We start from the raw sequence: 20559 nt of genomic DNA on the forward strand, positions 1-20559 counted from the left end.
GCGTCTGATAGAACCAGATGAGGTGAGTTCAAGTTCTGGTTAATAGAAGCAGCAAGCCAAAACTCTGTTATCATCAGTGGTATTTGCAAAATAGAGATGGTAGTGCTTGTACCAGCTCTAATCAACACCGCAAGTTAATGGCAAATCCAAGTCTGGAAATGTTTTGATCTTCCCTCAAGTACTATGGGAAGATACTGATTATGTTTATAACACTTAAAAACATGGATTGCTTTGGTCTCTTAAAATTTTTCCTAATTGTCCACATAATATACAAACACATGTGAAATTTGTGTTTATAATTGTGAAATCTATAAAGTTAAAAAAAGACCACTTAACTCACACCCCCAATTCTGCTATGCTACTCCCTTTGCAGAAATGTCCCCTTTCTGCATTTTGATGTTTATCATCCAGATTTTTTCATTAAGTTTACGTGGCTTTAGGTACATGGATACTTCCGCATTTTATTTATAAGTGAGATCATACTGTACATGGTGTTGAGAAAATAGTCTTTTTCACTCAACGATATAATCTAGAGATCTTTCCCTGTTATGACAGATGTACAACAATGTATTTACACTTTTTTTTACTGATGAATTTGTATGTTGTTACCAATTTTTGCCTTTAGGGACCATGCTGTAAAGGACATCGTTTTACATGAATATTTCTTTTAGCACAGTTCTGAGAAGTGGAAAGTCTGGGTTGAGTAATAAGATTTTTTTTTTTTTTTTTTTTTTTTGAGACGGAGTCTTGCTCTTTCACCCAGGCCAGAGTGCAGTGGCACGATCTCGGCTCACTGCAAGCTCCACCTCCCGGGTTCACGCCATTATCCTGCCTCAGCCTCCTGAGTAGCTGGGACTACAGGCGCCCACCTAATTTTTTGTATTTTTAGTAGAGACGGGGTTTCACCGTGTTAGCCAGGATGATCTCGATCTCCTGACCTCGTGATCCACCCACCTTGGCCTCCCAAAGTGCTGGCATTACAGGCGTGAGCCACTGCGCCCGGCGGAGTAATAAGCTTATGTAAATTTTGATAAGTCCTTTTACATTGCCACCTAAAAAGGCTTTATCAGTTTATCCCCCCCCCCACCCCACCCACCGATACATATGAGGTCCTTTTTCCTCATACCATGCCAACTATGGATATCATCACTTGTTTGACATTTGAATCAGTGGATTTAACTACACTTAACCATTCGAGTAGTTTTCTTAAAATTAATTCCATAGCTATTTACGTTTGTGGGACAATTTTATCTAAAAAATAAAAATAAAAATGGCTCACATAGGTCATGCCAATGTGCAGCACATCCTGCCTGATGTTTTTTGGGATTGCAGGGATGTGACATGCAGGGACATAGACGAGCTCTAATCTGTAAACACTAAGAACTGATCAAGATCAGAGACCTTTGCCTCTCAAAATCCCTGCCTTCTTCAGCACACTTTAGGAGTTTTTGGATCACTTAAAAAAAAAATCTATTATACTTTTAACGCTAAGGGGATTTTATTTCTCAGTTTGTCTCTTTTTAGTGTAGAAAGTGCTTCCTGAAATTGCTTCAAGAAAAATAGCTCTCTCTGTGGCTAAAGTATTGATCCTGTTATTGCCTGTTCTTCATATTATTTTATTTCTCAAAGCACAAGCATGGACAATGGAAGAGATATAGGCACACACACACACACACACACACACTCACTCTGATCCCTGATTGATCCCTGATGTATACCCACGAGGAACCAAAAATATCTCTCTTGAGGCTCTTTTGAAATAATGAATTAAAGTATAATGTAATTGTTTATGTTGTCTTTCTTTTGAAAGCTACAGAGATTAGGGAATTTTAAAAAAATAACCTGAGATATGCCAGAATGAGGATCAGATCAAAATATCTTCTTATTGTACCAGTTATATTTAATACTAAAAAAAAAATTGCTCCTTCTACAGAAAGTTCATGCTCTCCAACAAACTTTTATTTTCCTGTACTTTGAAATGAAATAATTTTTCTTTAAATCCATGTAAATTCTTTTTTGTTTGTTTTTTTGACACAGAGTCTTGCTCTGTCACCCAGGCTGGATTGCAGTGGTGTGGTCTTGGCCCACTGCAACCTCCATCTCCTGGGTTCAAGTGATTCTCCTTCCTCAGCCTCCTGAGTAGCTGGGATTACAGGCACATACCACCACACCTGGCTAATTTTTGTATTTTTAGTAGAGACGGGGTTTCACCATGTTGGCCAGGGTGGCCTTCAACTCCTGACCTCAAGTGACCCACCTGCCTCGGCCTCCCAAAGTGCTGGGATTACAGGCATGAGCCATCGCACCTGGCCTGTGTAAATTCTTACAATTATTATTATAGCCTTTTAAAAAATCTGTTTGTCCTATTTGATAATATATCTAGCGAGAGCTACTTTGGCAAGCACAAGAAAACTACTTTGAATTACCAGTTGGTAATACATTCACATTTCATTATAGAATTTCAGCATAATAAATACCATGTATTATTATGGTTTTAGATGGATTATATTGGACATATATTTACATTTTTTAAAGTGAGGGTAATATTTTTCTCCTGCTTAACTTTGCTACTTTTTTTTTCCAGATGGAGTAGCTAAAAGTTTCATGTAATCTAACATTTTATTGACACGAAACTTAAAATATACATTTACTAACTCTGTGTTGTATGAATAAAGGTGAAGAATTTTGAAAATGAAATTCAGGATAATCAAACTCTGTGATCACAAATAAGTTTCCCACATAGAAGATGACTACTTGTCTATTTAAAACCAGTGTTGCTTCCCCCTAAAATGATGCCTTTAGGTCATCGTCGTCCTCCTTGTAGTTTGCTTTCTATGAATATAAACCAGCTAGAATAAGGAAAGCATAATTAAGTAAATAAATCTACTGCTAAAGAAAAAAATTCTAATCCATTTCAAACAAAATACACATGACTTTTAGACTATCTCCTTTAAAAAATTTTTCATGCCCTCCGGTATCTCTCACATTGATTCAGGAGTTGACAATGATTTCTTAAATTATTTTAGGTTAAAAACTTACCTAGTGTAAGGAAAGAGAAAGAAATTAGCATTAGAAGTTGAAATATGCCATAATTTACAGCAGTAAAAAATGAGTTTGCCCAAGACCGCAGGAGAGCCTTAAGTTCATTGCCACACAGGTTCATCAACCATAGACGAGCGTGCTTGAAAGTGTAATTGTTGGTAAGGCCTTTGGATCGTTGTCGATAGGTAGTGATTTCTTAAGCTGTAAAATATTTATGAATAAATATGAAATTTATCAGGTAGTTTCAAGTGAAGAATGTAAAACTACCAAGAGAACAATCAAAATGTCCACTGAAGACTTTAGGGCTTATGTGGTTTGGGGATGTCTGAGTGGACTAAGCTCTTTCCTGGTCTCCCTGTGGAGAGCCAAGACCACCAGAATCCAGTGTGGTCTGATTCGGGGCCACTTGCACAGTGAAGATACTTTCTCTACGGGAAGTGGAGACCACAGCTGCCAACCACCAACAGCCCCGTGCATCTCAGAGCTGTACAAGCAGAGCAGCTGCACACCATTCAAAAGTGTCATCAATTTTCATCAAAAGACTTTCATCACAAGACTTTTGGAGCCCAAATCCAACCATTCGATTACCACCCAATCACTGCCACCACTACCAAGCCTGGAATCTGAGCTCCTGGGGTCACTGAGGATAGCTGAGCTTTGGAAGTTGACAGGTCAGCATTCACCCATGGAGTGGGGGTGCAGAAGGCTGCTTACCTGCTGAGGCTGACACTTTGGGTTACATGGCAGGCGAGTTGTAGGAGGTGGTTTTGCTGTGTCTATCTCATTTTGAGTTTCATGGGAAGTATTAACGTGGATGTGTCTGCATAAATCATAGGGCACGTGAAGAATGAAGCTCACTTTAAACACTATTTAGCTTAATAACCAGGAGAGTTGATTAGCCTAGTATTTCCTTTTGGAGACTTCATATCACTGCAATTTTCCCTCCAGACAGAAGTATATTACCTGCCTCTGCTGCAGGAAATGCTTCCATTTCCTGATTTATAATTTGATCTGGGAACTACATTTTCCTGAGCACCACAATTTGACTACTAAGGCAACCTTCGCACAACTGCTTCTGCAGGAAGGACAGGAACATTCTTCTCCTCTTGCCCAAACCCCTGTGAGTTTCCCTTCAAATTTCATCCCAAGTGGAGGAGCCCTGGGCTGTGAGGTTGGCCGTGCCTGGTGTCTGTTACTCGCACAGACATGACTGTTGCAGGTTGGCATGTTCTGGTAGCTCATTAGGAATCATTTCTTAAATTGAGTAGAATTCCTTTACAAGCACAGATCATTATTTCCTGGCTTCAGACTATCTTAGCATGCTTCGAGCCCCAGGAAATGCCTCAGCTTCATTTATAGAGAGTCTGATTCAACGTGATGAGCCTGAAACACAAGCAGCAGCTTATCCTCCAACAGGAGTCCCTGCCTCGGATCCTTCATGCTTTGAGCACATACTGGGAAAGCCCCTGGAAAGCGGAGGCAGAGCAGCCCTTTGTGATGTGAAATTGTCAGAGGAGAAACAACGCTTTATCCTTTATATGCTTTGAGAAGTAGGCCATTATTTTTTCTCTTCTCTGGAGGTACAAATTATGGGCTTTTCTATGCCTTAATCATACTGATGTTCACCGGTGTCTCTAAAGATTATTATCATAGTTGGTTATGAGTGATACCATTGCCTTTAAAATCCTGGGAAATAGCATAGAAGGGAACTTGTTTTTGCTGCTTGCCCCTTAGTGCTGCGCATGGAATGGCCTCTCAAGGCTAGTTAACCCTTTAAGGCCCCCTCAAGGGGGGAAAACACCCCAACCTAACACTTTGCTCTTATTTGACTCTGTAAAATTCAAGTTCTTATGGATAAACATTAATATAATTAGCAGAACAGCAGACCAAATATGTTATTGTTGAGTTTCGTCTCCTCCATAGGAGATAGTGTGACACTGTCAGTTGTCTCTTTCACTGGGGGCAGTCTAGACAAAGCAGCATTAGTAATCTGTCGAACCAATATTCATTGCGTATTTACTGTGGTGCTGAGCCTGGAGTGCGGGATAGTGGTATAAATAGAACAAGGCTTGGCAAATTGCAGCCCGAGGGCCAAATCCAGTCCACTGCCTGTGTTTGTACAGCCCGGGATCTAAGAATGGCTTTTACATTTTTAAATGGTTTAATACATTTTTAAAAATATTATTTCATGACATGTGGAAATGGTAGCAAATTTAAACTTTGGTGCCTTTGGATAAAGTTGTACCGGGATGCAGCCATATCCATGTATTTATGTGCTGTTGATGAGAAGTTGTGACAGTGAATGAAAGGTTAGCACAGCTTGAAAGATTTACTATCTGGCCGTTTACAGAAAAGGTTTGTGGAGCCCTGGAATATAACAATTCCCTACTTTCCACCTGAGGAAGAGGAGACAGCCAGGGAAATAAGCAATTATAGCCTGAAAGTGCCAGGAGAGAAATGTATGTGAGAGCTAACGGGGAAGGTTAATTACACTTAGGACCAGCAGTCTATGGGGGAGAAGAATTTTAAGGAAGAGCAGGAATTAGGATGGGGCCCCGAGAGAGGCAAGTGCCTAGACCTAGTAACGTATGAAGTCCTGTCATTTTTAAAGACATCGTATGAAATCTGGTATGGCAAGAACAAAAGATGTTTGTTGAGGCGTAGCAGTAAGGAAAAGGAGCCTGTGGGTGGAGCTCGGGAGGGAGACCAAACTGAAAGCTCAGGAAGCCCCAGAAGGATCCCTGAATGTGGCTGATCAAGATTAATATTAAAGAGAGGTGTTTGGTAGCGTGGAAACATAAAGGAGAGTAGGGATGAAAAAGTGAGAAATATTATAATAACCCAGGCAATTGATTAGGCCTGCATTAAGACTGCTGGGAAGCTGCTAGAATTAAAAGGGATTAATCACAAGATATGGTGATCAGCTGGATGGAGGCAGGATGGAAGGGGGGGGACGCTAAGAGCAAGAGACCCTCAAGTGTCATTCACAGAGGCTGACTGGGAGATGGGCCATCAGTTGCTAAAACACTGGCTATCAGAAGAGGGCTAAGGGAGAGAAAGGTCATAGGCTCATTCTGAGTGTTTTCTTTTTGCAGAGTTTCTGGGGAATCCAAGTGGATGTGGCCAGTGTGCACCCAGATTTAAGGGTCTGGAACTCAGGCTAGAGGTTGGAACTGGAGATTTGTATCTGGTAGTTGAAACCAGTGTCTGCAGAGAAATGCTTTGGTGAGAGGAGCAGCAGTTTGGTGAACACGGTGGAGAAACAGGAAGGGGAGGGAGAGGATCGTGGCTGGAAAAGGAGTGGGGTCAGGCACATGGGGAGGAGGGAACTCCTAGGAGGAGGAGCAAGTGGCCAACAGTGCCAGGTGTTCTGTCAAGGGTTAGGTGAAGTCAAGCCAACAATCACTCACTGGACTTGGCAATGTGGGGGTAACGTGGATGGATGCGAGACCGCAGTGAATTGAGAATGGCTGGGATGGGCAGAAGGGGGTTCAGAGGTGAGTTCACAAATCTTAGCTGACAAAGGACACAGTTAAATGAGGGTAGAAGCCAGAAGGAGGTGTGGAATCGAGAAAGGTTTTTGTTTGTTTGCTTTAATAGTAGTGTTAGGCATGGGTGGATGCTGAAAAGAAAGACCCAGAAGAAATCAGAAGAAAGAGTGAAAATCCAGAGATGGGAGGGGGCAGCTTGATGTCCCTGGGACTGAAGAGGCGAGAGCCCAGTACCCAGGAAGGGCTTTGCCTTGCACAGGAGGGACCCTGTGTCCTGAGGGGAGGTGGGCACAGCTGGAGGCAGCTGTATATTCTGCTCTGAGAGAATGAGACATGGAGAGGCCTCCTTTCAAAAGATGCCTCATTTCTCAGTAAGTAGGTAGTGTGGCCATCTGCTCAGACAAAAGCACAATGTGGGAAAAGACTCGGAGGAGAGCAATGAATGTGATGCTCAGCTGCTGAGGGCCCTGGGGAGAGGAGGCTGAGGCCCCTGCAGAATCACTGGGCATGACTGAGCACCTCCTTGAGGCCAGAGCAAGGCCACAAGATCCACAAGGCCATGTGGCTATGGGCTGTTGCCCAATAGGGATGAAGAGTAAGTGCAGAGAGGTGAAGTGGTGAGACTGGGTTAAGATTGGGTCTTGTTCTCCAGAGTTTCTGGAAGGCAGAGCAGCAAGACCAACCTTGCCTTTCCCCTCAAGTGAGGAGAGAATGGCTCCAGGATGGGCTTAGCTTTCTAGGCTGCTAGGGAAGGATCCAAAGCCAGAAAGAAGCTGGTGCATTGGGAAAAGATCATGCAGTCTAGGGCCTCAAAGTCTTTAGGAGGTGGAAGTGGGTGCATTGAGATTAAGAAGGTGGGTGAGTGGGAGGCATTGGAGGTTGTCAACAATGGGATGGGAGAGGTTCAGAGCTTGGAATTGGAATGGTTTCTGGAAGAGCAAGGCCCAGGCTGGGGCAAAGGATGAATAGTAGAGGGCAATAGGTTGTGTATGTTAGGCCAAGCCATCCACATGGACCCTGAATCACATGGGCCTAGGGGGATGGAGGAGGTCCAGGAGTCAGGGGTCAAACCATCCATCACCATGGAGGGTAGCTGAGAGACCAGGAGGGCACATCTCCCATGGCTTTATCCCATATATGAGTGTGCACGTGTGTGTGTTTTGTGTGGCTTTACCCTGTCACTCCATGGCTTTCCAGAAGAGAGGCTGTGGGAATTCCAAACACATGAGGCTCAGGAGCAACTGCATAGCCTCAGAGAGATCTGAGTGTATCCCCAGGAAGTCTAAAGTGAGCTTATTAAGAGGCCAAATCAACATGGGAATAGGAGGCTTTCCTTGGAAGAGAAAGCAGAAAGTAGACTGTGCAGCAGTGAGGTCACACCATTACAAGAAGAGCCACCTGTCCCCATCCCTCACTGGGGAAGGCCCAGAGGAGGCCACTCCCTTAACCTGAAAACCTGAAGACTGTACTTCAGAACGAACCCTGCCCCTCTGGGGAACTGTTGGATTTGTACTGTTTTGCACCAAAGAACTTTCTTTCAAAGAAATGTGAACACGACCATTCTTCTAAATGATGCTTCTATGCAGAACACTGAGGATGTGGAACCGTGGGCGCCAGCAGGGCAGGGGAGACAAACTCTGGGCCATCGGGAACCACATGGCTGAGCATAGAAATGAAGCCCATAGATGTTTTCAGCCACTTCCAAGTAAAGAATTTGACATAGGGTTTTTAAAAATGCATCTCCAGTAATATCTAAGATTGTATTTACTGTGATCTGGGCAACATTCTAAGCATTTTGCCTCGATTTTCCCACTTAATTTTCACAACCACCTTAGGAGGCACAGATACTGTTATTCTCATCTGAGAGATGAGAAAACAAAGGCACAGATGAAGCAATTTCCCCAAGATCAAACAGATGGTGAGCAGGACCCAAAATAAGAACCCAGACCCTGTCACTCCACAGCCTGCGTAATGAGTAAGATGACCCACGTACTTCCATTTATTCTTTGGTAAAAACCCCTCTTTATATGCTGAGCTTGAATAACTTGAAGAACTTACAAAATGTTTTCTATATAAACAATAAAGTGAAGCTATTTAAATTTCTGTCTCAAACACTTAAGACATGGTATAGGGAGTAAATACCTTTTTAAATAATAGATGAACTGATTTTAGATCAGAAATGGAGAAAACATTTTCCTTGAAAGCCCAAAGTATTCATTCATTTATTCTAAATTAATAGAATGCAAAACAGTCTAAAACAAAAGGGAACATTATTAAGGGGAATGGAAAACACGGAATACACCATACCAAAAGCCATTTCTCTCTTCCCATGGTTCTGAGTGAAACAATTTCTTAATAAGGATTATCTATGTAAAGAATCACATCCCAATCTTGAATTTTCTTACTAGCACATAGAATAGAATATTAAGAAAACTACTGTCTGAGCATTTTTATATTTAGGTTAAAAATTTCATTAATAGTTTTAATTATAAGCATCTTACTGATGTCGTGCAGTGAAATAGAAGAGTTACAAATTTTAATTATACTTAGATGGTAGTTTCTGTTTGGAATTTTTGCCTTCTTCCTGTAGGATTTAAGAGAAGTGAAAAATGAAGCCACCAAAAATGAAATAGTTTATTACTAGTCACATAGACAGGTTTTAATTAGACATTTCAATTTAGATCTTTAAAAATATTATTTTCGCTCCCCCAAAACAGAGCAACAAATACGTGTATGGTTTACTGTGAAAATTATTAAAATCATTTTTTTGTGTGTGAATTTGCAGTAGACAGTTTATCCGTTGGAGAAAAATAGAAAATTAGTTGTATTTATTTTCACTTGCCACTAGGAAAAGCCCACCAAGTCTCTTAGAAAAAGTTCTTAGAAAGTCTCTTTCTAAGAACTGGCTTTAGTCCATATACTAGAGTGTGGGAAACAAATGGAAATCTACCAAAGCAATTCCCCATGCTAAAACCTTAAATTAACACAGAAGATAGACCCTGATAGGCTTTTTAAACCAAATACAGTTTTCATTGAATCAGAGGTTGCAGAGTTATTTATATTCATAAGTTGTGAAGGTTGCCGTAATCCTCCTATGTCCTATCCAAACGCTGCAATGTACCCTTTAGGATAAAGGCCAGAGAAAAATTTACCCATCTCAGCCTTTGCTGTTACAGAAAAGAGATTTTAATTTAATTCTGTCATCTCCTTCATAGTCAGTGTAATATCCCTTCTGGCCACTGGCCATTTCGCAGGCTGAGGAGACACCGGTGATGACTGGCTTTGGCTGAGGATGGCTCCCGATGTCTGAGTTGTTGCAGAGCAAGCACACCGGCATCCTGTGTCTGGCTCTGATTCTGGGCTCAGACACTTCCTAGGTCCAAGCCCCTGAGCAAGCCACACTACATCACTTCTCTGGGTCTCAGAGTCCTTATTCCCCAAAGTGAGAGGGTTGGATTAAATTATATCCACTACTTTTTAATTTTGAAATTCGGTGACTGTGCTTGTCCGCCAGGCTCTTGATGTTCTTACCCCTGTGATACATGATGCTCCCTCTCTGCTGCAAGGTGTTTCATCTGTCCAAGAATTGAGAGACAGAACTGAAACTTCATTCAACTAAAATGTAACTGATTCCAGTCCATTCTACCAATTATAGGAGAACTCTGGGATATCTTTATGATATTTATTATCTATAAAAGTATTGGACTTGTTCTTTTATTTCTTTTATTGAAAAAATATATCCATGGTTTTATTTTCTTGAGCACTGTAGGGAAGAAACTTAGATAATATAACAATTTTTCTCTCCTGTGAATTCTGTTAATCCATTTAAAAAAATTGATAAAAAAGATACACCATATTTTTTATAATATATAACCTTCACAGCTTTTGATAAATATTCTTTGAATGTGCCAGTAGTGGGTTTGTGCTCCAGGGTTACTAATTAAAAGATCAGGAGATACTCCCATCTAGAAGGAATTTTAAAAATCAGTTAAATGAATGATTGATTCATTGGCTTCTTAGAAAAGCAAGAGGTCAGAGGAATGGGCAATTTCCTTTTTACTCTCTCTATTTTGCCTGAAAAGACAGGGAGGAATCCATATCTGTCTCCTAGGTTTTAGGCCTGGGCACAGCCCAGTATCTCAGTTTGTGATTGATACAGGCAAACATTTGATGACCTGGCCAGCAAGACAGTGGGGGAGGCAGCTACAGTTTGCTGGGGCTGAACACAGATCCTTTCAAAGAATTTTAGTTCTTTTGCCCTGGCCGTGTCCTCTGCCCTGCCCATATGTTCCCCTCACCACCGTTACACCCAAAGACCAAAACCTACTCGTGAACTATGGACCCCAATCCCTAAACTCTTTTCCAATCTCATCCTGAACTGCCTGTCTCAGTTTCTTTGGCATCTGCAAATATTACTTTAACCTTTCAAAGAGCAATACTCAAGATCCTTTTCTATTTTCATAGAGCAGTCACAACTAGATCAAGTCATTCCTTGTGACCCCTTAGATCCCAGTGATAGCTACTCTCCTCTCTCTCTCTCTCTCTCTCTCTCTCTCTCTCTCTCTCTCTCTCTCTCTCTCCCTCTCTTTCAGCAAAGACTGAATTTTGACCTGGGTACTGAGATAGGAACACGTTCCCAAAGGAAAATAAGACATGGTTTTGTTGTCAGGGAGCACACAGCTGATTAGGGATTACAGGCATAGAAGCAAATCGTTATAGTACAGGTAGTAAGGAAATCAGTGCAGATATTTTCTGTGTAGAGTGGTGGGCAGTAGAAGGAGGGAAAGATTGATTTTGAGTACATCAGAGAAGAAATTGTGAGAGAATCTGGATCTTGAAGCATAATTAATACTTCGTTGTGCAAATGTAAGAGTGGGCATTCCAGGAAATTATCTGTCTTATGCTTTAAGCTCAGGTTTGCCAAGAAGACAGAATTAGCAGAAGTTTGTGCAAGAGGAGGGAGGAGTTGTGGTGTCTCCTAGGCTTCTGGTTTAATTGACGTGAGGGATGGTCATTAACTAAACAGGGATGGCAAGACAAGGACAGATTTAACCTGTGTCAGAACCTTTCAGAAAAGGGTGTGCTTCATTCACTGCCAATTAGTAAAAGATGAGACTCCATCTGACAATTGGGCTTTGCCATCTTGTTCTTCCAGGCAGTGGTGTCATCAGCATTGGAGATCCAGCACAGATGTGCTTTTTGTGTCCAGGCCGATGGCTGCAGACTTCATGAAGCAGACAGGGGGACATAGTGTCAGTGTCATAGAATGAACACTGATTTTCTTGTGTGTGCTCCTGGAGAAACTCTGACCTCATTTAGGATCTTCATTATTGCACTAATCATTTCTTCATGTGTGCTTTTATCTACTTGGGGGTGGGTTGGATCATCAATATTTAGAAATTAACCAGCCCCTTCGTGTCAAGGGTTTTATTGTCACGGTAAGTTTCACAATAATTCATTGTCCTTATGTTTCTTGCACAGAGGATTTTATTTTATCAATGGTAATGATGCATCTGTGTTTGAGCCTTTGAGCTGTGATGATCAACATGCCATTCTCAACCTGGTTCTGTGAATTTTACATGGTTCTCCGTCATTCTGAGAAGAGCAAAGCTCTATACCATTTATAGTCAACAGTAGAAAAACCAACATATCTTGGTTAATCTCACTAATGGTCTATCACTGTTATTTATCTTTTCAAAGGACCGGCTTTTTGTTTCATTTATCTTTTGTATTTTTGTTTCAGTTTCATTTAGTTCTGCTCTGATCTTGGTTGTTTCTTTTCTTCTGCTATGTTTGGGTTTGGTTTGTTCTTGTTTCTCTAGTTCGTTGTGGTGTGACCTTAGATTGTCTATTTATTCTCTTTCAGACTTTTTGATGTAGGCATTTAATGCTATGAACTTCCCTCTTGGCACCACTTAGGCTGTGTCCCAGAGGTTTTGATAGGTTGTGTCAATATTATCGTTCAGTTCAAAGAATTTTTAAATTTTGATCTGTATTTCATTGTTGACTCAATGATCACTCAGGAGCAGGTTATTTAATCCCTATGTATTTGCATGGTTTTGAGTATTCCTTTTGGAGTTGACTTCCAATTTTATTCCACTGTGGTCTAAGACACTACTTGATATGATTTCATTTTCTTTCTTAAATTTATTGAGACTTGTTCTGTGGCCTATCATATGGTCTATCTTGGAGAATGTTTCATGTGCTGATGAACGGAATGTATGTTCTGCAGTTGTTGGGTAGAATGTTCTGGAAATATCTATTAAGTCCATCTGTTCTAGGGTACAGTTTATAGGTGCATTTTATGTGGGCTACTTTTTTACATTATTTGTTTTTATATGGACAACAGTGGAGATGCATATTCACAAAATGCTCATATATAATTAAGACACTGTAGTTTCCAGATATCTGGGTTTTAGGATATAAATTTATGACAGCTATGTTTTGTGAGCTTAGTGACTTTTGTGATGACATATGTGTATTTTTCAGTCTTTATATCTTTACGTTTTATCTTTTGCATATTTTGCAAATATATTTGGATATAGTTCTATATATATTATTATATATTATATATTACTTTACATTACATTTATATATAGTTCATATACAGTTATATGTCTATAGCTTCATATATAGTTCAGTCCAACAAAAAACATTCAGTACCTACAGAAGTAACCATGACTTATGGTTATTGCTTTGATGCATATTAACAAGACCCAACAATAGATAGTGACTTTTAAAGTGATTACCTCTACACTCACATCTAAGTTTCCACAACTCCTGGACATTTAAGTTTGGGGTAGGTTAAGAAACAGCGTCAGGAGGATTCATGCATTGTATTATATTCTAGCAAAGATCATCACAACAAAGGGTGTCTTGGGCCACAGTCTCGTTTGATTAATCCTCTTGGAAGCAACCATGCTCTGGCCTTCACCAAGTAGCAGCAGAAATTAAGGAGTCAAAAGTGGCACCAGTTTATTAGATGGACTCTAAAATGCTCTTCTAGCACATGGGATTAAACAGAGCCCAAAGTCCTCATTTGCTTCCTGTGTACACTCACTTCTCAGAATGACATGGAATTATATCTGTGTATTATAGATTTTGGGTGTGTAAATATATGAGATGTATTGGGACTGTAGGTAAACTGCATCACCCTCGTTTAAAACATGAGTAAATTAAGTTCTGGAGTTTGTGATTTAAGCAAAGTTTATACAGTTAGTTTCTATCTTTACCATCCTTGTGTGTCACTGACATTATTATACCTCTAGGAGTGCAGGCGAAGCATCCACTCCCTCGTCTCCCTTCCCACCCACAAGGAGAAAAGGGTTGGCAAGGCTTATTTGAAAGCAACACTGTAGATGATGAGAGCTTTGCCTGGGAAGCCACACTCACCCCCAGCCCTCCCAGGAAATGCAAGCCCCTGATGAAACCACAAAGGAGTGCAGGGCAAAACTCTGTGTGCTGTTCAATCAAAATGACCCTTGGGAAAGCTAAATAACACAACTTGTGGCAGATATTTGGCCAGCAGCATATCTGGTGTCTGCTGAAGACTCTGTTTCTGATTTGCAGACCGCCATCTCCCTGTTATGCCCTCACATGGCCTTTCCTTGGTGTATGTACACACACACACAGACACACGCACACACACAGAGTGAGAGAGAGAGAGAGCGCTGATGTCTCTTCTTTTTGTAGTAAGGGCATTAATCCCATCATGCAGGCCCCATGCTCACAATCTCATCTAACCCTGATTACCTCCCAAAAGCCTCACTTCCAAATACCATCACACTGGGAATTAGGGCTTCAACATATGAGTTCACTGGGGACACAAATGTTTAGTCCATAGTAACCTCTTTTATTTGATTATTCTGTGATTACAAGAGACTTCTATACTTTGGAGGTTTAGGATGGATGGGACTGTAGTACTCAAGGTTTACATTTTAGACAAATTTGTGTTCCAATCTCAGCTCTGATTCTTCTGTCTTCATGATGTTGAACAGCTCTCTAGGTCTGAATTTTCTCAACTGTAAGGTTGTTTAAAACTAGTACCTGTTTGTAGTTGTTAGTCCTAGCTACTCAGGAGGCTGAGGCAGGAGAATGGTGTAAACCTGGGAGGCGGAGCTTGCAGTGAGCCGAGATCACGTCACTGCACTCAAGCCTGGGTGACAGAGCGAGACTCTGTCTCAAAAAAAAAACCAAAAAAACAAAAAAACACACAAAAACTAGTACCTGTTTGTACAGTTGCAGTCAAGATTAAATGAAAATTGTGCGTGTAAAGCTCTTTGCACAGTATTTGGCACAGAATAGGTTCTTGATACAAATTTATCTTATGAATCAGAAAAACAACCAAACTTATCCAAACAAAAGCTGAGACTGGTAACACAATATGGAATTTTTTGACCAGTGGTTTGGTAATTAATATCAGATAAAATTTGTTTGTATTTGATCATACATTTTGTAAGTCTCTATTAATTATAACACTTCACATGTTAAAGTAAGCATAGACAAATGGTATGTGTATGTGTGTGCACGAGTATGTGAGCATGTGACCATATGTACCTGGATAGCCTTCCCCATCACTTATTTGGGTAAATAGCCTAATACCAGAAAGAATTTCAAGTAACACACCACTTCAAAATTTTGATTTTAATTTGCTTAAATTAAAAACTGTTTATTCAATGAAACCAGAAATTATTTAAGCCTGCTTTTTCAAGATTAATCTCTAACAAAGATGTTTCTTTGCGCTTCAGTAAGGCGATGCTCCAGTTAAACATTACTAGTAAGAAAATGACAAAAACCAACCAACGAACCACACATACACATGCACACACTCCTCAACTCTCAAAACCTTAAAGTCTCATGAATCACATTTTTTATATCCATGCTGTTAATAATGTAGTGAGTATCCTAAAATATTCAGTATTTACATTTTATAGAAGTGATCATTGCTTTTCATTTCATGTAAGCTTAGTGACTCAGATGAAAAAGTACGTCAGCCTGTTCGCATATGAACTGAAATGTCAAGGTGACAATTCATTTGATCATCAGTAAGAAAGCATACTAATAGAGTTTTTAAAAGCTGGATTTTCAACAGAATGAGCCAGAGTTGAATGAATCCTTACCCTGGCTTTAATGATCATAGTAGTCACACCTGATAACCACTAGCACAAAAGGTGTTCGCCGTAACGCCACAGCATTTAAAGGAAAAGGGGGAAGAATGCACGTTACAGAGAACAGCCTTGGGGATGGGAATGGAATTCATTGCATTTCAGTAAAATCTGAGCTTGCAGAGGCCAAGGAGTAATTCTGAATGCTCTTGGGGAATAAAACAAAATCTAAACATCGTTCATAACCTATGGCAATTAAAAAGCAGCCTAGGGAGCTCGAAATTCAAAGGGACTGTGTCTTCATGAAAACTTCAAGTAGTTCTCTCTCTTTAAATTTGGTTCAAAATGTACTATAAAGACCTGTGGGATTTGTTTGTGCATATTGGTTACATTTATATATTTAGAAAAGAGCTACCAGGAATATATTCCCAGAAAGTGACTTTAAGCTCTAGTAAGTGATCTGATTTCTGGCCTTGCAAAGGAAATCAATAAAAAAAGAATAGGATCTTGCAAAGTCCGTGGTTTCCTCTGGTGAAGCTGTGCCCCTGCACCCTCCATCACTGACTTGCCCAGAATGAACCTGTCTCGGGCTGTAATTGTTTTGTGATTAGTGCGAATGTGTGTTCCCCACCACATAGATTCACTATTGATTTTTAATTAATAATAATGTCTTGTATTTATAGAGTTACCATCCCAGAAGAAATGTGAGGGCTTCATAGTTGATGAATTCCAATTTATTTTTATACTGCCTGGCTGAATGTAAAGATTAGGTATTCTGATTTCATTTTAAGGAGGAAAAATTGAACCCAAAATGTTAAATTATTGACCATGGTGAATTCAGCAAGCTAATAATAGAACCACCAATTAAAATCTGGTAATATTGACTTTTCATTCTGGCTGTTTCCCGAAAATATCTGATCGGTTAGGTCAACTTTGATTATTCCTTTGAAAAAAGAAGTTGATAAAAACAATTATTTGAAATTGTTATGATGAACAGAAATTTACATTCTCATTATTTTGGTCATATATAGTAACTGGGCTTAAGATATGTTTGCTTGTTAGACCACATGCATTTTTTGTAGCCTATATTAATAAATTTGGAATGCTTGTAAGTCACATGTATCTTTACCTCCTGGTAAGGGACCAATGCAAAACTTAAGTTTTGACATTAGGTAGGTGTCATTTTTCAAGGACTGGGTAGCTGTATCACCACCTGGCATTGTTTTATCTGATGGAAAAAGGTAATAGTCTGTCCAAGAAAAACATGCTCAAAACACTTACCTCATTGTACCTATGGGAAGGTTACTAGCAATCTTTCAATCGCGCATTCCTCCAGCCTTAAAAACTTGGGACTCTGATTTTCCCTGCTTTCTTCCATTACAGTTTCTATCAGTTTTCCCTGGGAATTTATTACTTTATTTCTCTATCCTATCCTTACTGCTATCACTCTTCTCTTCATGTAAATGCGGTGACCTCCTTATTGTCTCCCCAACTCCCCAAATCCACTTTAGATTAACTTTTCTAATAAATTCTCTGTTATTTTTGAAATTTTGAATTATTCAGTCACCAAAAATACACAGAATAATATGTTGAGCATTAATATCTCCACCACCCAGTTTAAAAAATGCAACATTTGGGACACCCAAATGTTGAAACCCTCTTTGAAGCCACTTCCCAATTTTGTTTCTTTCCTTCCTTCTTCACTACCATGAATTTAGTGGTTATTATTCTCATCAATGCTTTTATATGTCTACCATATATATATGTGTGTGTCTTCATTAAAATGTATAGTATTTATTCATTCTGGTTGTTTCTTTCTGAAACTTTAATTTTTTCATTGTGACTTTGGGATTGTCATTATGGTTTCAGAGGTATCCACATTAATGCAGATGACTATGTTTCATTTTATCTCATTACTCTTATTCATTGGTTCTACATACAATTTATCCATTCTTCTGAGGATAGACTTTGAGATGCCTTGCAATTTTTTCCTTCAAATACAGGCAATTAGGTAGTAAACATTTTTTAACTTACTTCCTTGTTCACATTTGTGAGAGTAGAGAAACTCTAGGGCATATACCCAAAGGTCTAACTGCTAAAAGGTGGGATCTGCTCATTTTTAAATTTATCATTAAAACATGGTTGTGCCAGCCGACATGCTCTGCTCACATGCCGTACTTCATCTACCAAAGGATATTCATTGATCTCTCTACCAACTTCAGTGGACTTTCAGCCTCCTCAAAGAGAAGAGCTCTTCCTCACTTCACCTCACCTGAGAGACCTTCCCCAGGGACTACTTTTTGTGAGGGATCACAAATTCAAAAGCCTTTGGACAACACGCTGAAATGTAAATGTGTGAAATGCAGGGTGCGTGACAGATCTGGAGTGGATAGTGGAGATGACACATGTACTAGTGCATCCTGTCTGACTTAACGGTTTCCAAGTTTGCTGTATTACTTTATTTTCCTGAGAGTCTGTCTCAGAAACGTGGAAAGAGCTGATTCACTTTATAGCAGCAAAGAGCAAGGACCCTGGAGCCAGCCTGCCTGTTTTTGAATCCCTGCTCTCCACCGCTACTAGTTGTATGTTTTTGAGCAAGTTTCTGAACATCCCCAAGGCTTGGTTTCCTTGTTTGCCAAACGGGGGAAGTGCTAGTACTTAAATTTATAAGACTACGATGAGTACTACATGGGATAATATTCATAAAGCTCTAAAGTAACTGTTCAATACATTTTTGTTGAATTGTTGAGTAGAGTACAAATAACAAAATTTACATGGTTTTTACTGTGTGTCAGGCATTGTTTTAGGAACTGGGGAAACAGTAACCTTAGTATCTGTAATGACATTAACATCTGTCTCTTTCTCAAACTAAACTGCCAGCTGGGTTCAAGCCCCTAACACATTGCTTGGCCACACAATAGGCACTCAAGAATATGTGTTAAATGCATAAATGAACCTAATGATTCTCCTAAGGCAATATAAATTCCCAAAGCAAAATCTGAGCCATGATGGAGCGAGGAAATTATACCCACAATAGCTTGATTCTCTACATATTAGTGTATTCTCATTCTTCAAAAATGGATTATTTCTGTGTCATATGGGTAGTAACTTGCCATTAGCCATAATATTTGAGTAAACAGAATACCGTATTTTTGCTGATGATGAATAACATAACTATTTTTGGATCCCTTACTTGTATACAAAATAACACTCCCAACCTTGGATTATCACCAGTCTTTTTGGTTTTTTATTTCCTCAAATTTTAGGTCTCATTGTTCATGAAGGAGCTGCAGTTTACAGAGTGTTTAAGCGCTGGCGAGCTGTGAATTTGCACTGGGATGTGTTAAATTATGACAAAGCCACAGACATCGAAGAAAGCAGCCGGGGAGAGTCTTCCACAAGTAGGACTTTGTGGTTGCCATTGACAGCTCTGCGGAACAGAAACTTGGTCCACCCAACTCAGTTAACCTCACCAAGGTTTCAGTGTGGCTATGTGTTATTGCACCTGTTCAATCGGATGAGGCCCCGTGAAGACTTATCAGAAGATAACAGCTCGGGGGAGGTTGTGATGAGAGTGACTTCAGTGTGACAAAAGCATAAGATGATGCAGTGTGGACCACCCTGCACATTTTGGAATGTAATTGCAGTGAATGGCAAAACCATAGCACTTCTAAAAACACATCTATGAACTTTTTAAAATTTATGCTTTTTATATGAACATTTGAATTGCAAATACATTTTTCTGAGAAAAAGAGTCCTCTTGTTCTTCGTTGTCTGGTTTGTCACATCTTTTATAAGTTGGTACTTGAAATTATTATACATATAATTTAACTATACTTGGTTAAAGGAATAATGAAAGTTATCCTTAAGGCCAAAACTATTTTTTCTTGCTTGTTTTAAATATATTTTTATGAAAGCTTTCGCTCTTTGTGTAATTTTTCAGACCTGTTACAAATGGTTAAGAGTTTAGGATGCTGTGGGCAGATTCCAAAGTGCCTGTCAGTTCTGCAACATAGAGAGCTCTGAGGTGATGCTCTTGTGCCTCGTGCTGGTTGGCAAACTGAAGCATGACTTTTTGCTGTGTTGAAGCAACCCGTCACCAGGAATGCATGGTCTAGGACTTATGTCTTGTTATCATCTAATTTCTGAAACAGAGAGCTTGTAGAAAGATAAAAATGAGTGAAATAAAAATAGTTTTACTCCAGTACATGTTACATAAGCAGGGCATCTTGCATACTTATAACCCCAAAAGCTCACCAAAATGTCGTGTCCTAGTACCTGCAATAATGATAATGACTAACATTTGCATAGCCCTCTGATAGACCTATCACAATTAATTTAGTTAATTATTAGTGTCTTGAATTCTTTGAGCACTATCTTAATTAGATTTTCTTTTTGTAAAACCTTACATACCTTCTTAAATCATTTAAAAGCTAATCCTATTACTTGGTTTAATGAAGTTCTATGAAATGTGTTTGCCAGCAGTGAGAAGTCTTTTTCTTTCACTAGATGAGTATTTTTTTAAATGAAAAGAGGAAATGAAAAATGAGGCTATTGACTCCCCAGGAACAGGTTGCGAACTAGCGGTACCTGGGGATTTTCTACCTTCTTATCTGCCTAATGGAGGCAATTGGCACATTTTAATGAACAACCACAGAGCAGATGAGAAGACAGGAAGGATGTTTTCCCTAGAAACATGAATTGAACATGCTGGTTGTTTGAAGTAATCAATGACTAGATTTTAAATCATATAAAATAAAATGCTTTACGTTCTATTTTCTAAAAATAACTCTTGGGTGATTAATAATAGAATAGTTCATGTTTACATGATGGAATACCTCACAGAATAGAATTGTGATTCCTCCATAGCAAATTCTCCCAAAACTTGAAATAATATTTTTCCAGTTAAAAGCTGTGTCACA

General features: G+C 39.6%; 1 protein-coding gene across 1 annotated transcript in view; it reads left to right on the plus strand.

The window, feature by feature from the left end:
* The window catches only part of MARCHF11 (membrane associated ring-CH-type finger 11), a 112763-nt gene extending 93204 nt beyond the window's left edge, over positions 1 to 19559 (plus strand). Inside the window, exon 5 of the mRNA XM_019012998.4 lies at positions 18904 to 19559. Within this exon, the coding sequence (XP_018868543.3) occupies positions 18904 to 19226 (323 nt within the window). The 3' untranslated portion in view covers positions 19227 to 19559. The remainder of the gene's footprint in view (positions 1 to 18903) is intronic.
* The last annotated feature ends 1000 nt before the right edge of the window (positions 19560 to 20559 follow it).

The sequence above is a fragment of the Gorilla gorilla genome, chromosome 19 (genome assembly GCF_029281585.2).
Source record: "Gorilla gorilla gorilla isolate KB3781 chromosome 19, NHGRI_mGorGor1-v2.1_pri, whole genome shotgun sequence".
Classification (NCBI taxonomy): domain Eukaryota; kingdom Metazoa; phylum Chordata; class Mammalia; order Primates; family Hominidae; genus Gorilla; species Gorilla gorilla.